This window comes from Anser brachyrhynchus, assembly GCF_964034855.1.
Source record: "Anser brachyrhynchus genome assembly, chromosome: 3".
NCBI lineage: Eukaryota > Metazoa > Chordata > Aves > Anseriformes > Anatidae > Anser > Anser brachyrhynchus.
Window position 1 is genome coordinate 58,505,100 of NC_137696.1, and position 16,614 is coordinate 58,521,713.

At 38.4% G+C, this 16,614-nt stretch overlaps 1 protein-coding gene across 10 annotated transcripts in view; it reads right to left on the reverse strand.

Annotated features, from left to right (window-relative positions):
• Positions 1 to 16,614, reverse strand: part of RGS17 (regulator of G protein signaling 17) — a 76,931-nt gene that overhangs the window by 24,405 nt on the left and 35,912 nt on the right. For 3 of the 10 annotated variants that reach the window (XM_080585799.1, XM_080585795.1, XM_080585798.1), the window contains exon 2: positions 8,792 to 8,935. The exons of 3 other annotated variants lie outside the window; for them this stretch is intronic. In XM_080585799.1, coding sequence (XP_080441925.1) covers positions 8,792 to 8,910 — 119 coding nt within the window. In that variant the 5' untranslated portion in view covers positions 8,911 to 8,935. Of the gene's footprint in view, positions 1 to 8,791; positions 8,936 to 13,515; positions 13,616 to 16,614 lie in introns of those variants that run through there. 4 more of the 10 variants (XM_080585797.1, XM_080585800.1, XM_080585804.1 and 1 more) reach the window with 3 other exon arrangements.

Consider the following 16,614-nt stretch of genomic DNA (forward strand, 5'->3'; position numbering starts at 1 on the left):
TGTCCCTGAATACACCCTGCATGCTGTGCCAGGACAGAATCAACATCATTTTCTAAAGTTAACTAGATTTAGTCTGCTTTTTCCTTCTAAGGAGCTACTGTCAGCATCTTATGTATGGCTGAATTAGAATGAGCCTTCTGTAATCCCAAATCCCCTCTGAACATGTATTTATTCTTCAGTTTAGGAGGATTGTTGTTCTGATTTTTTTTCTTTAATTCCAATTCCTTTGCAGAATCGTTTGCTTGAAACAGGACTATTTTCTGCAGTTAAACTCTGCTTTTTGACTGACAGGTGTTTCTTATCTCAGCAGTATTATACACATAAGAATCTATGCATTTGGTTTATGAAGCTTCAGAAACATTTGTTAAAAATTTGCTAATATATTATGTTTATTTTCTACCATCCTCTAACCTGCTTGTGTTATCACAGATGGGTAGAAGTGTCACTGTATTATTAATTTATTTTTTACTGTATTTTATTATTTATTTATTTGTATTTCTTTTACTGCAATTGTATGTATATGTAAATACATGAGCCTTCATTTATTTCTCAATATGAAATGAACTTCATAGTTTAAGATATCAAGGACCTAATCTTGAAAGCTTGGCCAAGAGAACACAGTGCTGCTTTTGATGTTAATGAAGATTCTACCACTAGCTTGGGAGCAAAGCTAACAGCCTGGCTGCATGATAAGCTATTGCTCCATTCCTCACATTAGTCCTCTATTTTACGGTGGGGAGGAACAAAGTTATCTCATACCTTTGAAAATAGAAACATCTGTCAGTTTACATGGAGTTAGACTGAATTTATGGTGGTACGTTTTTTTTCCAAACCAGAGCTTTTGGCTAAAAATTCATTTAAAATGATGTGTATAAGCTGAACACATGGTATCTTTTGTATCTTTGTGCTTCCGCTACGATTTCATGGTAGCCCAGCAGCACATTAGTGACAACCCCTTTGCAGACACTGGCAGAAATAATATGCAGTGTGTGGCTTGCTGCTTTATTCTAGAGAAATGCAGGATTCTGATCTACTTTACATGTCCCAGTGGGGCAATGACCTGCACCAAGGCCACTTCTGTGTGGCAAATGGCCTGTGGAGACTCATTCCTGCTGCGGGAGTCAGTGTGTGGTCCAAGGCTGCACAATACCTTCAGCAATGCGCTTTGGAGGTAGGTGGCAGGAGGCTGAGAAGAAGACAGGGGGAAGATAGGAAGACAAAAGGTGATGGATGGAGTTGGAAATAGAGATTTCGGGGCTGCTTTCTGACTAGAAAAGATCAGATTAGCATTTTAGAGCAGGGCTCCACAGTGACTGAGGCAGGCTTTCACATGAGATTTAACAGGTTAATTTTAAGCTTTCTTTAGTTGATTTTACATTAAATTCTGCTTTTTGTAATTTTTATTTCTGTAGTCCTTTCAGTTTGCTGTTAGCATTTTGATTTCCTGCCATGGCCTCTTGCTCTCTAGAAGTAGATAAGGAAAAATTGTGAAGTTTGCTGCAGTTAGCATACCTGAAACCAAATCTGTCATATGTTCACACTTAGTGGCATTATTTATGTAGATGAAATGTGCTCCCTTCTTTCAAACAGTAGCATTTCACATCTGCTTCACAGAGAGGTGCAGGAAATGGTCAAAATCTTTCTCTGCTCACTGCCTCTGGATCTCTGGGATTGGACCTGCCCCAAATCACATCTGAGATAAATTTGTGTTCTGGCTCAAGGGGAGAGCAGACTTCTGGGAATTATTAGGCTAAAACTGACAATCTGGCACAGTGTCACTGAAGGGTGCAAGCCCAGAGGTTGGCAGGTCAGACTGTGATGCCCTGGGAGAGCTGTGTAAACAAGCATGTACAGAGCCACCTGTCCCCCACCTGCCCTTAGGAATGAAGCATCCATAAAACTCCTGAAAAAAATACTTGCCCGTTTGAATTACAAAGCAGAGAGAGCCCATTAAATATCATACCCATTAGAAAGACAGGATTCACTTCTCTGATTTTTTTACTTCAGAGATCATCCCCTTCATTTGCTTTAAAGGGAAAAGAAATGCTTTACCTCTCAAGTATTAACACAGTTTATGAAAGTATGAAAAGAATACTTGACAAGCTATTCATTTTTAGAGTGTCTTCTGCTTGTTTTTCCAAATGCTGAGAATTTAAATTTCTTATTTTAAGTACCTCAGGGTTCCTTGAGAGGCCCACTTCTGAGGACTAAGCATTTAAGTCGTCACCCCAAGCTCACGCCATGGTGCGTTCCTGGGACAAAAGGAATGCCTGCCAGGCTGCTTTCTGTCATGGCCTCAGCACTCAGGATTGGTGGACTTAAAGACAAGGTGATTTAAAACTAGTTTTCTAAAATATCACTTTCAGTAGCATGTGTGACAGGTTATGTAATGGATTTTGTACAGCGTTAAATTCTACCTGTCAGGAAAACTAGTGCTTTTTTCCTCAGGAAGCACCAGTGCTGCCCATTGCAATGTGATAACCCGAGGCAAAGCAAGTGAGGCTGTCTCACAGAAGCATATAGCACAAGCTCCTGTGCTAGCTAAGCCCGCTACCGCTCAGGATAAATTATTCTGCAGGAATGAGAGGGAATGTTTTCATCTTTGACCTCTGTAACCACAAATGATAAAAACTGAAGGAAGTTCTGTGATGTTTGCAAGTATAAAAAGATTCAGAATTGAACATCTTTTCCTGTTATATATATATATAATTTTTTTAGAATATCACCTTCTATTTCAGTAAATTAGAGTGCAATAGTCTGTGCTTCCATATTCTACACTACAGCACAATAATTCCCAGTGCACTTTTACACATTTGCTTTTCTCAGGTCTGACATTTTGAAAAAATACAACATAGAGAGTTGGGTACATCTGTTTGAGATATGTTCTCACTGAGGGAGAAAAAGAAGAATTAAAATATTAGGTTCATAAAAAAAAAAAAGCCAAAAATGTTTTTCAAAATGTGTGAGTGCCTTTGCTTTGAAGATAAAGATATTTTCTTGCTAAAAACTTTAACAAAATGCCAGAGCCTGGGTGTCTCCATTTGTACCAGTTCCCCTCTAGTCTACTCCCAGCATAAGAGTTCTGCTGCAGACATGCTTGGGAAGTAGAATATAGATTTTAGTTTTTGCACACATTTCAGAAAATGTGGCTATAATTTATTGCATTAAATTGTTGGGGTTCTTTTGTTTGTTTGGTTTTGTTTCCATTTTTTTTCCCCTCCAAACTTTCCTCCATAGTTAAAAAAGATAAAGCACCCCTGACTATAATCCCCAGCAATTGCCTTGTGTAGAGTCATGCAAAGCTTAGACACAATTTTTCAGTGGCAAACACTGAATATGCTAGAAAACAAGTATTCATCTCAAAGTACTAGAGGTTGGAAGTACAGATTTTTATTTTTATTTTTTAATTTAGAGTACTATTCATGCTATCTATTAGTTAGGAGGAGGAGAACATTGAACCCCATAGAGGAAAAAAATATTAATATAATTTGAAATCACATCTTAGAACTATATCTGTCATCTCATATTCAAGGCACAAGTGACAGAAGTAGCTTGTAGTCCCAGGTCAGCTCCTAAACCCAGGCAAGGAAAATGAGCCATTTAATAAAGAAAAATATTTGTGTAACAAGGTCATCAGGAAGAAGTTTCAGACTTAACTCACAGCAGGCATGGGCAAGTTATTAGAGCTAGAAGGGAGCGGTTTCTTTCCAACACAACTCCTGTTTACTGCCAAGCTGGCAAATACCCTATCTTCCTCGAGATCTCTTGGGTGTGGGAAACTAGTCACAGAAAGGTCACAAGAAATCAAATGGCGGGCACAGATTTTGTATGGGTCACGCTGCTGGACTTGTGAGCACCTCTCCCTCTTCCACAAGTTCTTCAGCAACTGCTGCAGGTCTCATTAAGGTTCCCTTTAAGGAAAAGGCCATCCAGGTAAGTTACTTGAATCAAGCTACAGAAGTAGGTACAGTTGTGTGATCAGCTTCACTCATCCCGAGGAAGCCTCTTCATGTCCCCCAGGCTCCCATACAGAAAAGGTCTTGCAGGGCAGATGTTGGATGTCCTCTGAACCTTCTGTGTATGGTGAAATAAGAGAGGTCTTATTAGGCATCAGGGTGTCCAAGAGCTTTGAAATTCACTGAGCACCTTATAAAAGGAAGAGAGGATAAAAAACTGTGACTTCTCTGGGTGGAAGAAAAAAGAGGAAGCAAAGTAAAACTGGCAAATAGCCAATATCTCCGTGTTTGCATCTTGAGATTATTTTGAAGAATATGATTTACAAATGTTTGCATGAGAGCCACTAGATTGATGTCTACTCAGGAAGTTGAATTAGTGGACTGTTAAAGAAAGTGAAATAAAGGTCTTTCTCCGCCTTTACCTTGCCAGGCTGAGCTCAAAGCACTAAAGCCATAGCACTAAACACTAGTGCATCTCTCTGAAGAGCAGTGAAATTGAGGAAATCATAGATAGTCATTCTAGGACAGTTATGGCTACTTGAATCATTGAAGTTATACTTGGTGAGGAAGCCTTTTCTTCTCTCCTCTATGGGAATGGTATTTTGTGGTGGCTTAAGACACGGTGAGATTCAGTTTGGCACCTTAGGTACCTAACTTGTACTTATATACTAGACACTTCAGTGAGGCAGTCCTTCCAAAGTAAGCACCTAAGGCTTATATCTGGTCAACAGAGAGAAGAAGGTTTTATAGAAGACCTTCAGAGGCATATATTATTTGCCTCTGAAGTAAATGGACAAACTTTTGCTGTTGAGGATTTCAGTAGTACTGGATTTTCCCCACTAAGGAGGAACCACTCATGATTAGCTAGTCATGCTCAGGGACCACCACTTAAAGGCTTAAAATAGTTGAGCATCCTACTGACCATACCTATCAAAATAAAAAGCCATCTTAAAAATAAAAAGCCATTTATTTCCATCTTGGCAATCTGGGCAAACCCTGCTCTGTCCATTTAAACTAAGCAATTTACTGTCATGACAATTATCTAAAATTTCAGGTTGGAAATCAGGAGAAATTCCTTATCAGAAAGTGTAGTTAGGCATTGGAATAGGTTGCCCAGGGAGGTGGTGGAATCACCTTCCCTGGGGGTGTTTAAGGAAAGGTTGGACATGATACTTAGGGTCATGGTTTAGTGGGTGATATTGGTGGTAGGGGGATGGTTGGACCAGATGATCTTGGAGGTCTTTTCCAGCCTTAATGATTCTATGATTCCATGATCTGTACCAATGGACATACTGGGTTTGGTTGGGATGGAGTTAATTGTCTTCACAGTAGGTTGCATAGTGCTATGTTTTGGATTTGTGGAGAAAACAGTGTTGATAACACACCAAGTGCTGAACAGTGATTACACAGAGTTAAGGTTCTGTTTCTTACACTGCCCCACCAGCAAGTTAGCTGGGGGTGCACAGGAAGCTGGGAGGGGACACAGCCAGAACTGCTGACCCAAAATCACCAAAGTAATATCCCATACCTTATAACATCATGTTAAGCAATAAAACTGAGGGAAAGAAGGACGAAGGGAGGACATTTGTCATTATGGTGTTTGTCTTTCTAAGTACCTGTTACACATGATGAGCCCTGCTTTCCTGGAAATGGCTGAACATCTGTCAGACCATGGGAAGCAGTGAATGAATTCCTTGTTTTGGTTTGCTTGTGCATGCAGCCTTGTTTTACTTATTAAGCTGTCTTCATGTCAACCCACAAATTTTATGCCTTTCACCTTTCCAGTTCTCTCCCCAGCCAGCTGGGAGGGAAGGCTGGGTGGGGCTCAGATGCCTTCTGGGATTAACTCACAATAATAGAAATGTGCTCTGGAAGTTTATTACCTTTAAAGAGGAATTATTAGAGAGAAAAAAAAAAAAGTTTGTAAAAATAGGTACTGGGTAATTTTGGGATTCAACCTGTTGCTGCTAACAAGTCTCTGTTAGGCAAAGTATTAATTCTCCAAACAAAGGTGTGAATATTTGCCTATGCTGTTATGCAAACAGAAGACTTAATGCCTATTCTGATTTTAACACAGGGTAGAACAAAAGGAAACAAACATCACATGATTCACAAAAGATATTTTTAGAATTGGAATGATTTGTGTGGAGATACGAACTATTGAACTAGCTCTTCACATAGACACAAGTGAAAGCTTTATGCTAAAAGCTGCCCTCCTCCCTCCCCCCTTTTCTATGAATAGTGAGGAAGTTGTGGCACTAAATGATAGTGATATAAGAGCTGTCCCTCAGTTACATAAGCTGGTGGAAAAACAGAAGAAAAGTCTTCTTATCTTGATATTGACAGCTAAAGCATTATTATCACCATTAATAAACCCAGCTACGTTTCCAGACTGGTATCTCTTGAGAAATTCATGTTACTCAAATACCTGTGGAACTAGGGAAAGCATGTAATTACATTAGGTCCAGAGAACCTGTTACAATGATTGATTAAGCCTTCCTGTTACATGACCCTAGAGAATTACCTACCTATAATCATCTATATAATGAGTGACTATCAAAGTTTATGTGTTTTGGTTTTTTTTTTTTCATTTTTTTTCTCTTTAGGGTAACTAACTGGTGCAAGAACAGTAATTTGTACTCCACCTGGACAGCTCAAATTCACCAAACAAATTTGTCACCAGAACCAATTACTTCATTTTAACTCAGATTCAGAAGCATTTCATGCTGTCTTTTTCAAAATTTGTCCCATCTCTTCTCTTTTGGGGTTTTCACTGTAGAATCACAGAAGATAGAGCTGGAAAAGACTTATTTTATCATCTATTTTATCTCTTTGATTTTAGAAAATACAAGGGATGTCACTACCTCCTTTGATTGCGTGTTTTGCCTTAATTCAGAATATTAGCTTAAATTGACAGAATTTCTGCATGTTCAGTCTAATCTACATTATCAAAAACAAACAAACAAACAAAGCACCCAAACCCTACCATTCAACATTCCCTTTTTTCCCCAAAAAAGACAGTATATCAACAGCAAAACAGTTACTAAAGCATTTGAAAGAATATCCTACAATTTAAAGCAAATATGTAATGGTATTGCATTCTAAGGTGTGGAGGAAGTTCAAGGGGCACAGAGCTCATGAAAGCATTGCAACAGAGTGCACCCATGGTACAGCTATGTCTTGACTACTGCAACAGTTCTGGTCACACATCTCAGACGGGGGATAGTGAAAAAGGAAAGATATAGAAAGAGACACAAGTAGGTGGATCGATAGAAGAGGATAAACCAAGGTCTGGGTCAATTTCTGTATCACAGAGATTATAGAGGAGACTATGTAAGAAAAGACACATGAAGGGAGATACGACAGAGCCTTTCTAAAAAATGATCATCCTGAGTACAATTATTCACTGTTCCTCATAATCATAGAAGCAAGGAGGCATCAAATGAAATTATTCTGTAGCAGGTTAAAACAAATAAGAGGGGTTAATAATTTACACAGAACACAGGTCTGCTGTAGAATTTATTTCTATGGGAAACTAGATGCCAAAAGTTTAGGTAAGTTACAAAAGTCACTTCAGAAAACCATATGACAAATTAATGAAAGAAAATTCCATCAAGGGCTACAAAAACCATAGGTATAACCTCTGGGCCAGGAAGTCCCTAAACTGCAGATTGCCAGAAGTTGTGACTTTTGTTGGGGTAAGCATGAGGATGTGGATGTTCACTTCTTTTATCCTTTCCTTCTAGCATCCACTACAGCATCCTGAGGTAGGATGCTGAACTAAATGGACCTTTGGTCTGTAATAGTGTAGCAAATCCTATATTGTGCCTTTGTCACAAGCAGAAGAAAACAGCAGCAAAACATCCTCCTGTTTCTTTCCATTAAAGGCACTTCTGCCCCTGTGCTGTATGGAATGAACACATTGCAAAGTATCTTTATAAAAGCATGAGCACTCCTTCATCTTTGCTCCAAATATCCACTTGCATGTATTTTTAAATGTACTGGGGGCAAATAGCCTCTGATTTTAGACTGGGGCTAGAGTGCTGGTTCAAGTGAAAATAACACAGATACACAGATGAATGGTCACTCCAAAGAGACTGAACTCTGTATGTAACAGGATGCACAGGCTCTGAACACTGCAGGTCAATTTCTTTTTCTTTCAACACTGACTGTGTTCATGAAAATAAGAAGTAAAGACTTAATGTTTTTCAAGACACTGAAAATTTTAAGCTATTTCTGAAACTGTCTTTAATTCTTTGACTTTCCAAGCCAACACGTTGTTCAGGAACAGACAGGCAACCACAATTACTAAGCCTTTTTTTCCATCAAAATTTTGACACACCAGTTAAAAGGTAAAGTAGAATTCAAGGCTTATGATTTCAGATTTACAGAATATATATTATTTAACAACTAAGAAGTAATACAAGGCTCCCTTTTTTCTTCCTGAATGCAAAGAACTGCAATATCAAAATAAAAGCAGAAAAAGTCCCGACACTTTGAACACAAAATATAAAATATTCAGCATGAAGTCTCTCACATATAAATTTCAGGGGTGAAATTTTCTCATTTAGTTATGATTTTGATAGGGTAAATATATCTCGAATTTACTATTCTTTCCTCTTCCCCCTTCCCCCCTCACAAGATGTCCAACCAAATCAGGGAATTATTTAATATTTTTTTTTTATTATTTATTTATTTTCGCATGTGAAATGTTTAAATTGTGCCTCTTGGCAGCAATCCTCTCCCAGAAGTTTGCATGTTCCCAGTACTTGGCTCTTTCCATTCTCCTTGTTTACCTGTGGTGGATATGGAACCAAATATACTACAGGACATACCATGAACAGCTGCAGCAACAGCACCAACAAAAGCAACATGTGTTGTTGGGCCTTTGGTTTCCAGGTGCTTGAGACACAGCTGATGTTCCTTCATTTTGTGACTGCTGCCTCTTTCTCATTTCAGCTACTTCAGTGCCCAAGTGGCTATAAGAACACAGACATAAGAGATGTACAGAATTACTACAGACCATCATAAAGTACATTCACATTTCTACAATAACCTCTAATTCTACTGATTCTCACAGCTTGTGGCAATGAAAGCACGTGGCCATCAACCATGGTGGCCAAGTCATAGTTCTCCTGTGATAAAAGCAGTTTCCAGAAGACCACGTTTTGGTGACAAGTTTATGCTACTGTGCTTTCAAATCACATCTATTATCACTTTGACTGGACTAACAGGACTGTTATTACCCTGCTGAACACCAAGCTACACAGCTTGGATGGCACTTGGTAGAAACTGAGTCGTTCATTACCATATGACTATCACAGCTTTTTCCATTGTACTAAAAATATGGCAAAATGGTTATATACTTCAAACATGAGCTGGAAAGTGATCTTTATTTTTTAATCCAGTACTGACTTCGCTGGTGAATGTTAGACCAGAGAAATCGATATAAGTGTTGTAAAAGTCATGGGCAGCAATAGCTGTCTGTAAATAATGAGCCAAGATTACTATGTGTCATAACTGAGAGATTTGCTACTTGAGAGTTATTTTCTGTAAATAAAAGGAATAATAAATATTTATTTCCAAAATAATTTTCCAGCTTTGGGACTATTTTCTGGTGACAGATTTTCTTTTGCTCATTGTCAGTCCTTCCTAGGTTTTATTAGGCCAACATATTTTTCTTTCCAGTGACTTGCACTATGCAGCTAGAAGTAATATTCCATGCATTACTTAGTTTTCAAAAGAAGCTATAACTTTACTGTCAGGTTATGTTATTTAGGAAGGTTTAGATACCAGAGTCCTTCTAATGGTTCATGTCTTCCTTGTACAACTATTGTTTTCCCAGAGTAAGAGTTATAACAAGTAAATGCAAATTAGAATAAATTTGGTACTTCTGTCTCTGAAAAAGTGCAAACATTTTAGTGTGGAGAGCAGCCCAGTGTTAAACAGAAGTGGATTGAAGAGGGCCTGGTGTGAGCAGCACGTGCTCTGCTCTTTGCCCTCAGGCCTCCTGTTGCAGCCAGGAGTGCTGCGGAAAGTCAGGCTCCGGTTAATTTGCCACCTGGGTACGTCATACACAGGTAATGGAGAGATGTCTGTACTCCCTCTACATGCATTCAAAGAGCAGCTTTGAGAATTTGCATTTTACATTATTTCTAAAACTCCTGAATTTCTTCTGTAAAAGTGTCCTTATAGATAGGTTACACACAATGCCTTGTAGCAAGAACATTAAGTCTCAGAGCTTGAACCCATGCTGCAGAACTCAGGGTTGGTGCTCATTTCAGTGTCTTGCGCAGCTAAAGTTTTGGTATATGTTGAAAAACTGAGTCATTTCAGTGTTTTGGTTAAACTGAACAATGAGCAACCATTTTATATTTGTTTCACATAAAATGATTTTTATTTAAGTGGAATTAAAGTCCCACCACTTCGGGGACTTTCAGGAATACTTTCAGGATTTAACTACCTGTTTATGCTATTGATATTACTTCTTATGGTTTATAGTTGCTGAATTCTTGAAGATTAAAATTACATTTAAAAATATATATATTTTTAATCTATTGTAAATGTGTTGTTAACATGGAATACTTTGATAAAATTGAAAGAACGCCCATATTTCTACAGTAGGTAGGAAGGAAAGGAAAGTGTTGCAGCATAATGTGTTGCTTAGACAGTGACAGCATGTAGCCACTTTCTCCAAATTACAGTGCTGAACTTCTGCTGACTATGCATGATGTAGTTAAATTATTTCATAGATAGCTGTGCCATGCTGTGAATAGTACTTACTTCAGCAGGTGCAATGACTATGGGTAAAGAAATTAAAGCCAGATATTTTCACAGGGAACATTTGATTCTTATAAAACAGAGATTCTCAAAATATTTCTACATAATCATAAAATGTATTAGTTTCAGAAACCAGTGAGATTACCCATATTTAGGCATTTATAGGGCTGTAATATTGGAATGAAAGCAGCCCATGTGTTCAACCTCTATACCTGATATCATGCATTTCTTACACAATTTTAGCTACACATATAAAATATACTATTACCTTTGTTGAAAAAATGGCTAGAATCTCTTTCACTATAAATACAAGTTGGCAGGATAAAGGTTAGCCATGCAGACATAGTGATGACTGTTGTGACTTTGCTGTACTTTCACAATAACTAACAGAGCACAAGCTGCCGCTGCTACTAAGATAGATGACCCTCTGCCTTTGCTTCTGCTGAGCACACAGCCTCTCATTCCCTTGCTTGAGCTGTCCCCTTCTCTGTGCAGGCAGCAGCATTTGTGCAGGCAAATTCACTTGGTGAATGGAATAAAACAGTACACATGATTGAAAAGTAATATAAAGGGGGTGGAAAATAAATTTAACTTGGTTCAGGTCCAAGTCATGTTCACCTTGGGAAGATGTGAACACCTGGGGTGGAGCAAGGGAGGAAACAGAGCAGTACAGCACAAACATACAGAAGGAGAGGTGAGAGTGGGGACTACTGCTGGCAGCCCTTGCTTATGCTGGCATGAAATTATGGTGAAACTGACGGGAGATGTTCAGCTGCGTAAAGGTAAAATCTATAACTTTAATTCCCAGTTCACAACCCTGGCCATGTCTGGGGACAGAGGCAGAGGTGAGATTTCACAGGAGTGGTTCAATGTTCCCAGCCCTGCCCAGCAACATCTACCATTGAAACTTCTCCACTGTTCGCCTTTTGATGTGGACTGCAATGGCCAACCTTGTCAGAGGTTTGCAACTCTGGCAGTATATGGTAGCAACACAGGAGCTGTGAGGAAACATGTGCCTTCACTGCTGACTATTTCAGGAGGCATGGTTTCCTCCAAGGCTGCTCATAGCCTACAGACTAGCCAGTCACTAGAGCGATACTATGTGCTTTACTATGCTCTGGCTCTTCTCTGGAGTTTGAGGAGGGACATGACCCATCCTGTTCCTTACCATGCAGTCTCTAACCTGAAGTCTATAAGAAATACGAGAAATCTACCCCGCTGTGCAAAACAATAATATGTTTACTGAGGATGAACGAGGATCGGTGGAAACTTTAGTTTCATGCTGATTTTATTTTAATGTTTCAGGTTGTATTTGCGAATACCAGATGTCATCTATGGAAAACTGTAATTGATTCTGTTAGATTACGTAGGATTCAGAAACAGGAACATCCTAATTCTTGGCTGTATTGACAGACTGAACCATAGACAGCGGATTTATATTTGGCGCCTTGGTCCAAGGTATGAAAAAGGAATTTAGAATCTTTAATTCAGCAATTAAGTCTAATGAGATAAATTGTTTTTCTGAAACCAAGTGTGAAAGTTAGTGCATAACTATGAAGGAGTAGAATACTGTGAGATGATATTGAGCAGACCTTCTAGGATAGTAGTACAAATTGTATCTACTATCTCCAAGACTCTTGCCTTTTAGGTTTTTCAACATTTTCATTCTTCTCTAGCTTGATAATAATACCTGGTCATGTAGGTGGACCTTTGTCCAGTAGAAGTATTATTTTTCCATGATACTCTGTATGATCTCTCAGACCATCATAACACAGGTTAAAGTTTCCTCTGCCAGTTTTACATCTGCTTCTTTGCCTCCATTTCATGGCATGGTTTACTAACATTGTTATGATTTACATTTGTGCTGATCAGAAATCAGAATAGTATTCTATTTTGCTAGACTGACTCATTCTCTTGGGGGTGGGTAGGTATTATGGCCCTCTGAGCAATACCATAATCGTGGAGGATTTAATTTTGCACATCTGCTGCCCCTACCCTGCAGCTGAGGAAAAGAATGCCAGGGTATAGCAACTGTTTATTATACTTGTTACAGACAGGTAGTTCATATAAACTGCAAAGCAAGAACATTTCTACAGCCCTGTGAACATTGTCAATGCTGCGGTGCAAGAGGAACATGAAAACTAAAAACCCCTTAGAAATTTTAAGTTTGGAGTAAGGCTTCCTGTCAGTTAAGGAACCATTGGCACAAGGATCTATTTCTGTTTATATAGTGTAATTACTACTTATTCCACTGGGTATTCAGGAGTAATTATTCGAGATATTCCCTTGTGCACAGAAGAGTATCTTGGGAAGAGAGCTCAAAAAGGAATAGCTGACAGAATATTTGGTTTATTACATTTATACCTGGGCAATTCTATTGAATACTGACTGCAGTAATTTCAAACTCCACACAGTGCTTCTTGAAGATGAAAAGAAGGCAATTTCTGAATGTTTCAACCGCCCTATTCCTCCATCTTCTATAGAACTTGTGCTAAGCTTTTAGAATGGTTTCCCCAGAAAGTCCCAAGGTGTTCAACACAGCACAGAACACAGGCTACATCATTTCAGTAGCTGTAGTGAAGTCTATTTTCTGACGAAACAAGAACTTTATTTTTCTTTTTTCTTCTCTGACCTCAAAAGCCTGACATTAGTACCCTGCAAATTATCTGAACTTTACTTTTGGCACTGACAAGACCAGCCCTCTCTGCTAGTGTTGTAGCTTTCCCCTGCATATGACCCTCCTGTAAGCATTTCTACTCTCAGGATTGAGAGGGCATACCATGGAGCAGTTCAGATGCTGGGAAGTCCTAGAAGCATCTTGAAACTCCATTAGGGACAGCTAATTTTTGATCATATCTTCTCGAGCCATTCCCTAATGTCTGTTTGGAAAAAGAGATATCATATAAGGGTGCAGATAAACACACACCATCATTTTCTACAGCAGGCAAGTGGTATTATGTCTTTTGTTGCAGGTAGGACACATAATGACTTAGCTTTCAGGACAGAATTGGAGCAGAATCAGTTAGAGCAATCTGTCTTTTGTCAAACTTCTGCAACGGAAGAGAAAAAAATCATGTTTCATCAGAAAGAAGCGGTCAATGACTTAAGGATATTGAAGGTGATTTACTCTGCAGGCAAGAAACCTAGCCATTAAAATACTTTCTTTGGGTGATCTAGCACATCAACTCTTTTGCATTGCTTTGCTTCTTTTAACTTTGACAGTAAAGCACCAAAACCTCAGCTGCATAGCTTGCATAAATGTAAACTTTACATCAGTTTATACTAGCCCCAGATGCAACTCTACTGATGCTCACAGATGCTTGTGCGGTTCCTGAGATGCAAGGACAGCCACCACACAGCAACAGCCTTTTATTTGTGCTGTCTTCATTCGAGAGTGTCTTCAGGGTGCCACAAGCTAAATGAAGATAAACTGGAAGATTTTATTGAGTGTCTGTGAACTATAAAATTTTCTGTACACCCCTGGCAATATTGGATGAATAGTGAAGTCAAGACAGAAGAGACATGGGCATCCTTTGAAGTGCTCCTCACCACCTATACAATCTTCGTAGAGCAATGGCAATCATACTCTACCCAAGAGAAACCTTGACATGAATACATTCCCTATTTTGCTACTGGGTCATGATAACCACTCAATATTTTACAAATAAATGAATGTAAAGTAATAGAGAAGGATAAGCTTACCAGAAGGAGAAGTGTAATTGAATTACCGTGGGCTCCATTTACTTATTTCAATGTCTTTGTAGTCTATTAAAGGACAATTAGAAGTTATTTGTAAAAATGAAACTTTAATTTCTTTGAATATAGCATACATGGAAAATGCCAATTAATTCCAGCAGTATGGAAAGTTTGAAATGCTTGTATTGTTAAGAATGCTAATTTTTTGGAAGGAAAGATCAAACCAAGGGGAGGAGAATTGAAGACCCAAGTGCCTACAGCAAAATATCTTGCTCTTCTATCAGTTACTGCAACTTAACAAGAAGCTTCAAGACCTGTACATTTTTTCTGTGCAGTTATCTTTCTCCTGCTCTGGCAACGTTTGACTCTTTCTAAAGTCTTTCAGAAGATCACAAACTGGACATTCTGTCCAATGATGGAAGGAGAAGAAAAAGAAATTGTGTGAACACTTGGCAGAAAATGTTCGGACATTATGCGTTTTATTAGAATACAACACTGCTCCGTGAGTGTTCATTTAACCGGAAACTGTGCAATTTGGCTGAACATTATAAAATCTTTGCCTTGTGTACAGTAATATTCTTTTTATGACTTTTCCAGACAGCTTTTGTGCTCATAAAGGATGTCTGAGATTTCTTTTTATTATTTTATGGTGAACTTAGTATCCTTAGGAAGCTCAGCTTAAGTCTCTACAATCTCATCAAGTAGATATGCATTTGTACTTTTGAATCAGAGGTTACTGCTAAGAAACAAAACATTAAGCCTGACAGTAATGCATTATTGAAAAGTTTGAGATGCCTGCATGTGGTTTTTAAGGAACTGTTCTAAAATTATGATCAAGAGCACTCTACAGCCTTCAGGAACATTTTTATAAAAAGCAAAATGTAACACTCACCAGGAAACCTTTTATCTTTTTTAAGCATATTGCTTTTATTTATGTGCGTTTGAGAAATATCTGAGAATCTCATTTTATGCTATATATATATATATACCTATGGTTTGTGGCTAGCATGGTTGCTGCTGATTTGGACACATCAAGCCACTACACTTTTGAAAACTGAAAAGATATTCTCCTCATAGGGAGGAAATACAGATCTTGACATACTGCTAAATAATTAAAGAAGTGTTTGTGGAAGTCCATGACATTTCCCATGAAGGGGACACTAAGAAGACACTTGAGAACACATATAGCTTTACTGCAAGCGTTATGGTTGTAATTTCCAAATAAGTTTATCTATGCTTAAAGCCAGTTTTCTGTGTGAAAAAACAGAAGTAATTTTTGGGGATATGTGAACTGCATAGATTCTCTACAATGTTCAGCAGAAATTTAAGAAAAATCATAGGACCAGTACAAGCCTTTGTACCAAATGTAGGGGAAAAATATTTGCATGTGCAAGGCAAGTATCCAACAAGCTTTAATGTTGATTGTCTACATTTTCTGCACATAAGACCATTCTGGTAGATTTCCATAGGCAGAAATGGCAGCAACTTTGCATAAATGACTATGGCATTTAATCAAATAAATGCACAAAACTTTCATTTAGGGTGCATGTGCTAATACAGGCTGAAAAACAAAGAAGGCATTAGGAAAATGGTTTTAGGGTGAAAACAGATTTCATGAAATAACTTTGGACATGGTCCTAGTCTCTGAGGTGAAAAAATTGTACATTCTTCAGTGTAGAATGAACACTTGTGCTCTCTACTTCTTAATCACCTTATTATTATTATTATTATTTTAAATTATCTTCAGAAATGAAAGTTGCAGCTTTAGACAGAAGTAGCCTCCAAAATGCTTCTGTAACATAGGTCTTTTGAAATAATGAGATTTGCTCATTATGCTGACTTTAGGTTCACTGACTGACTTCTGCGGTATACTCTGACAGGATCTTTGTGTGCTTCAGCCCTCCTTCCCTCAGACACCCTCAAAATAACAGAAATAAATAAATAAATAAATGAGAGATTAGTGTGACAGGGAGAAGATATTTGGTTAACATAGCAAAGAAATAAAAATAAAAAAAAAGAGGGAAAGGAACAGAAGGTGGCATGAGGGAGAAACAAGTTTAGGCATGTAGCATTGTGCTGGATGGCTTGGAATAGTGGGAGAAGGTTAATACAAGCACACCCTGTGGATAGGCTTGATGGGAGCCAGCTGCAGCAAGTAGCTGCCAGTAAGAGGCAGGGGCAG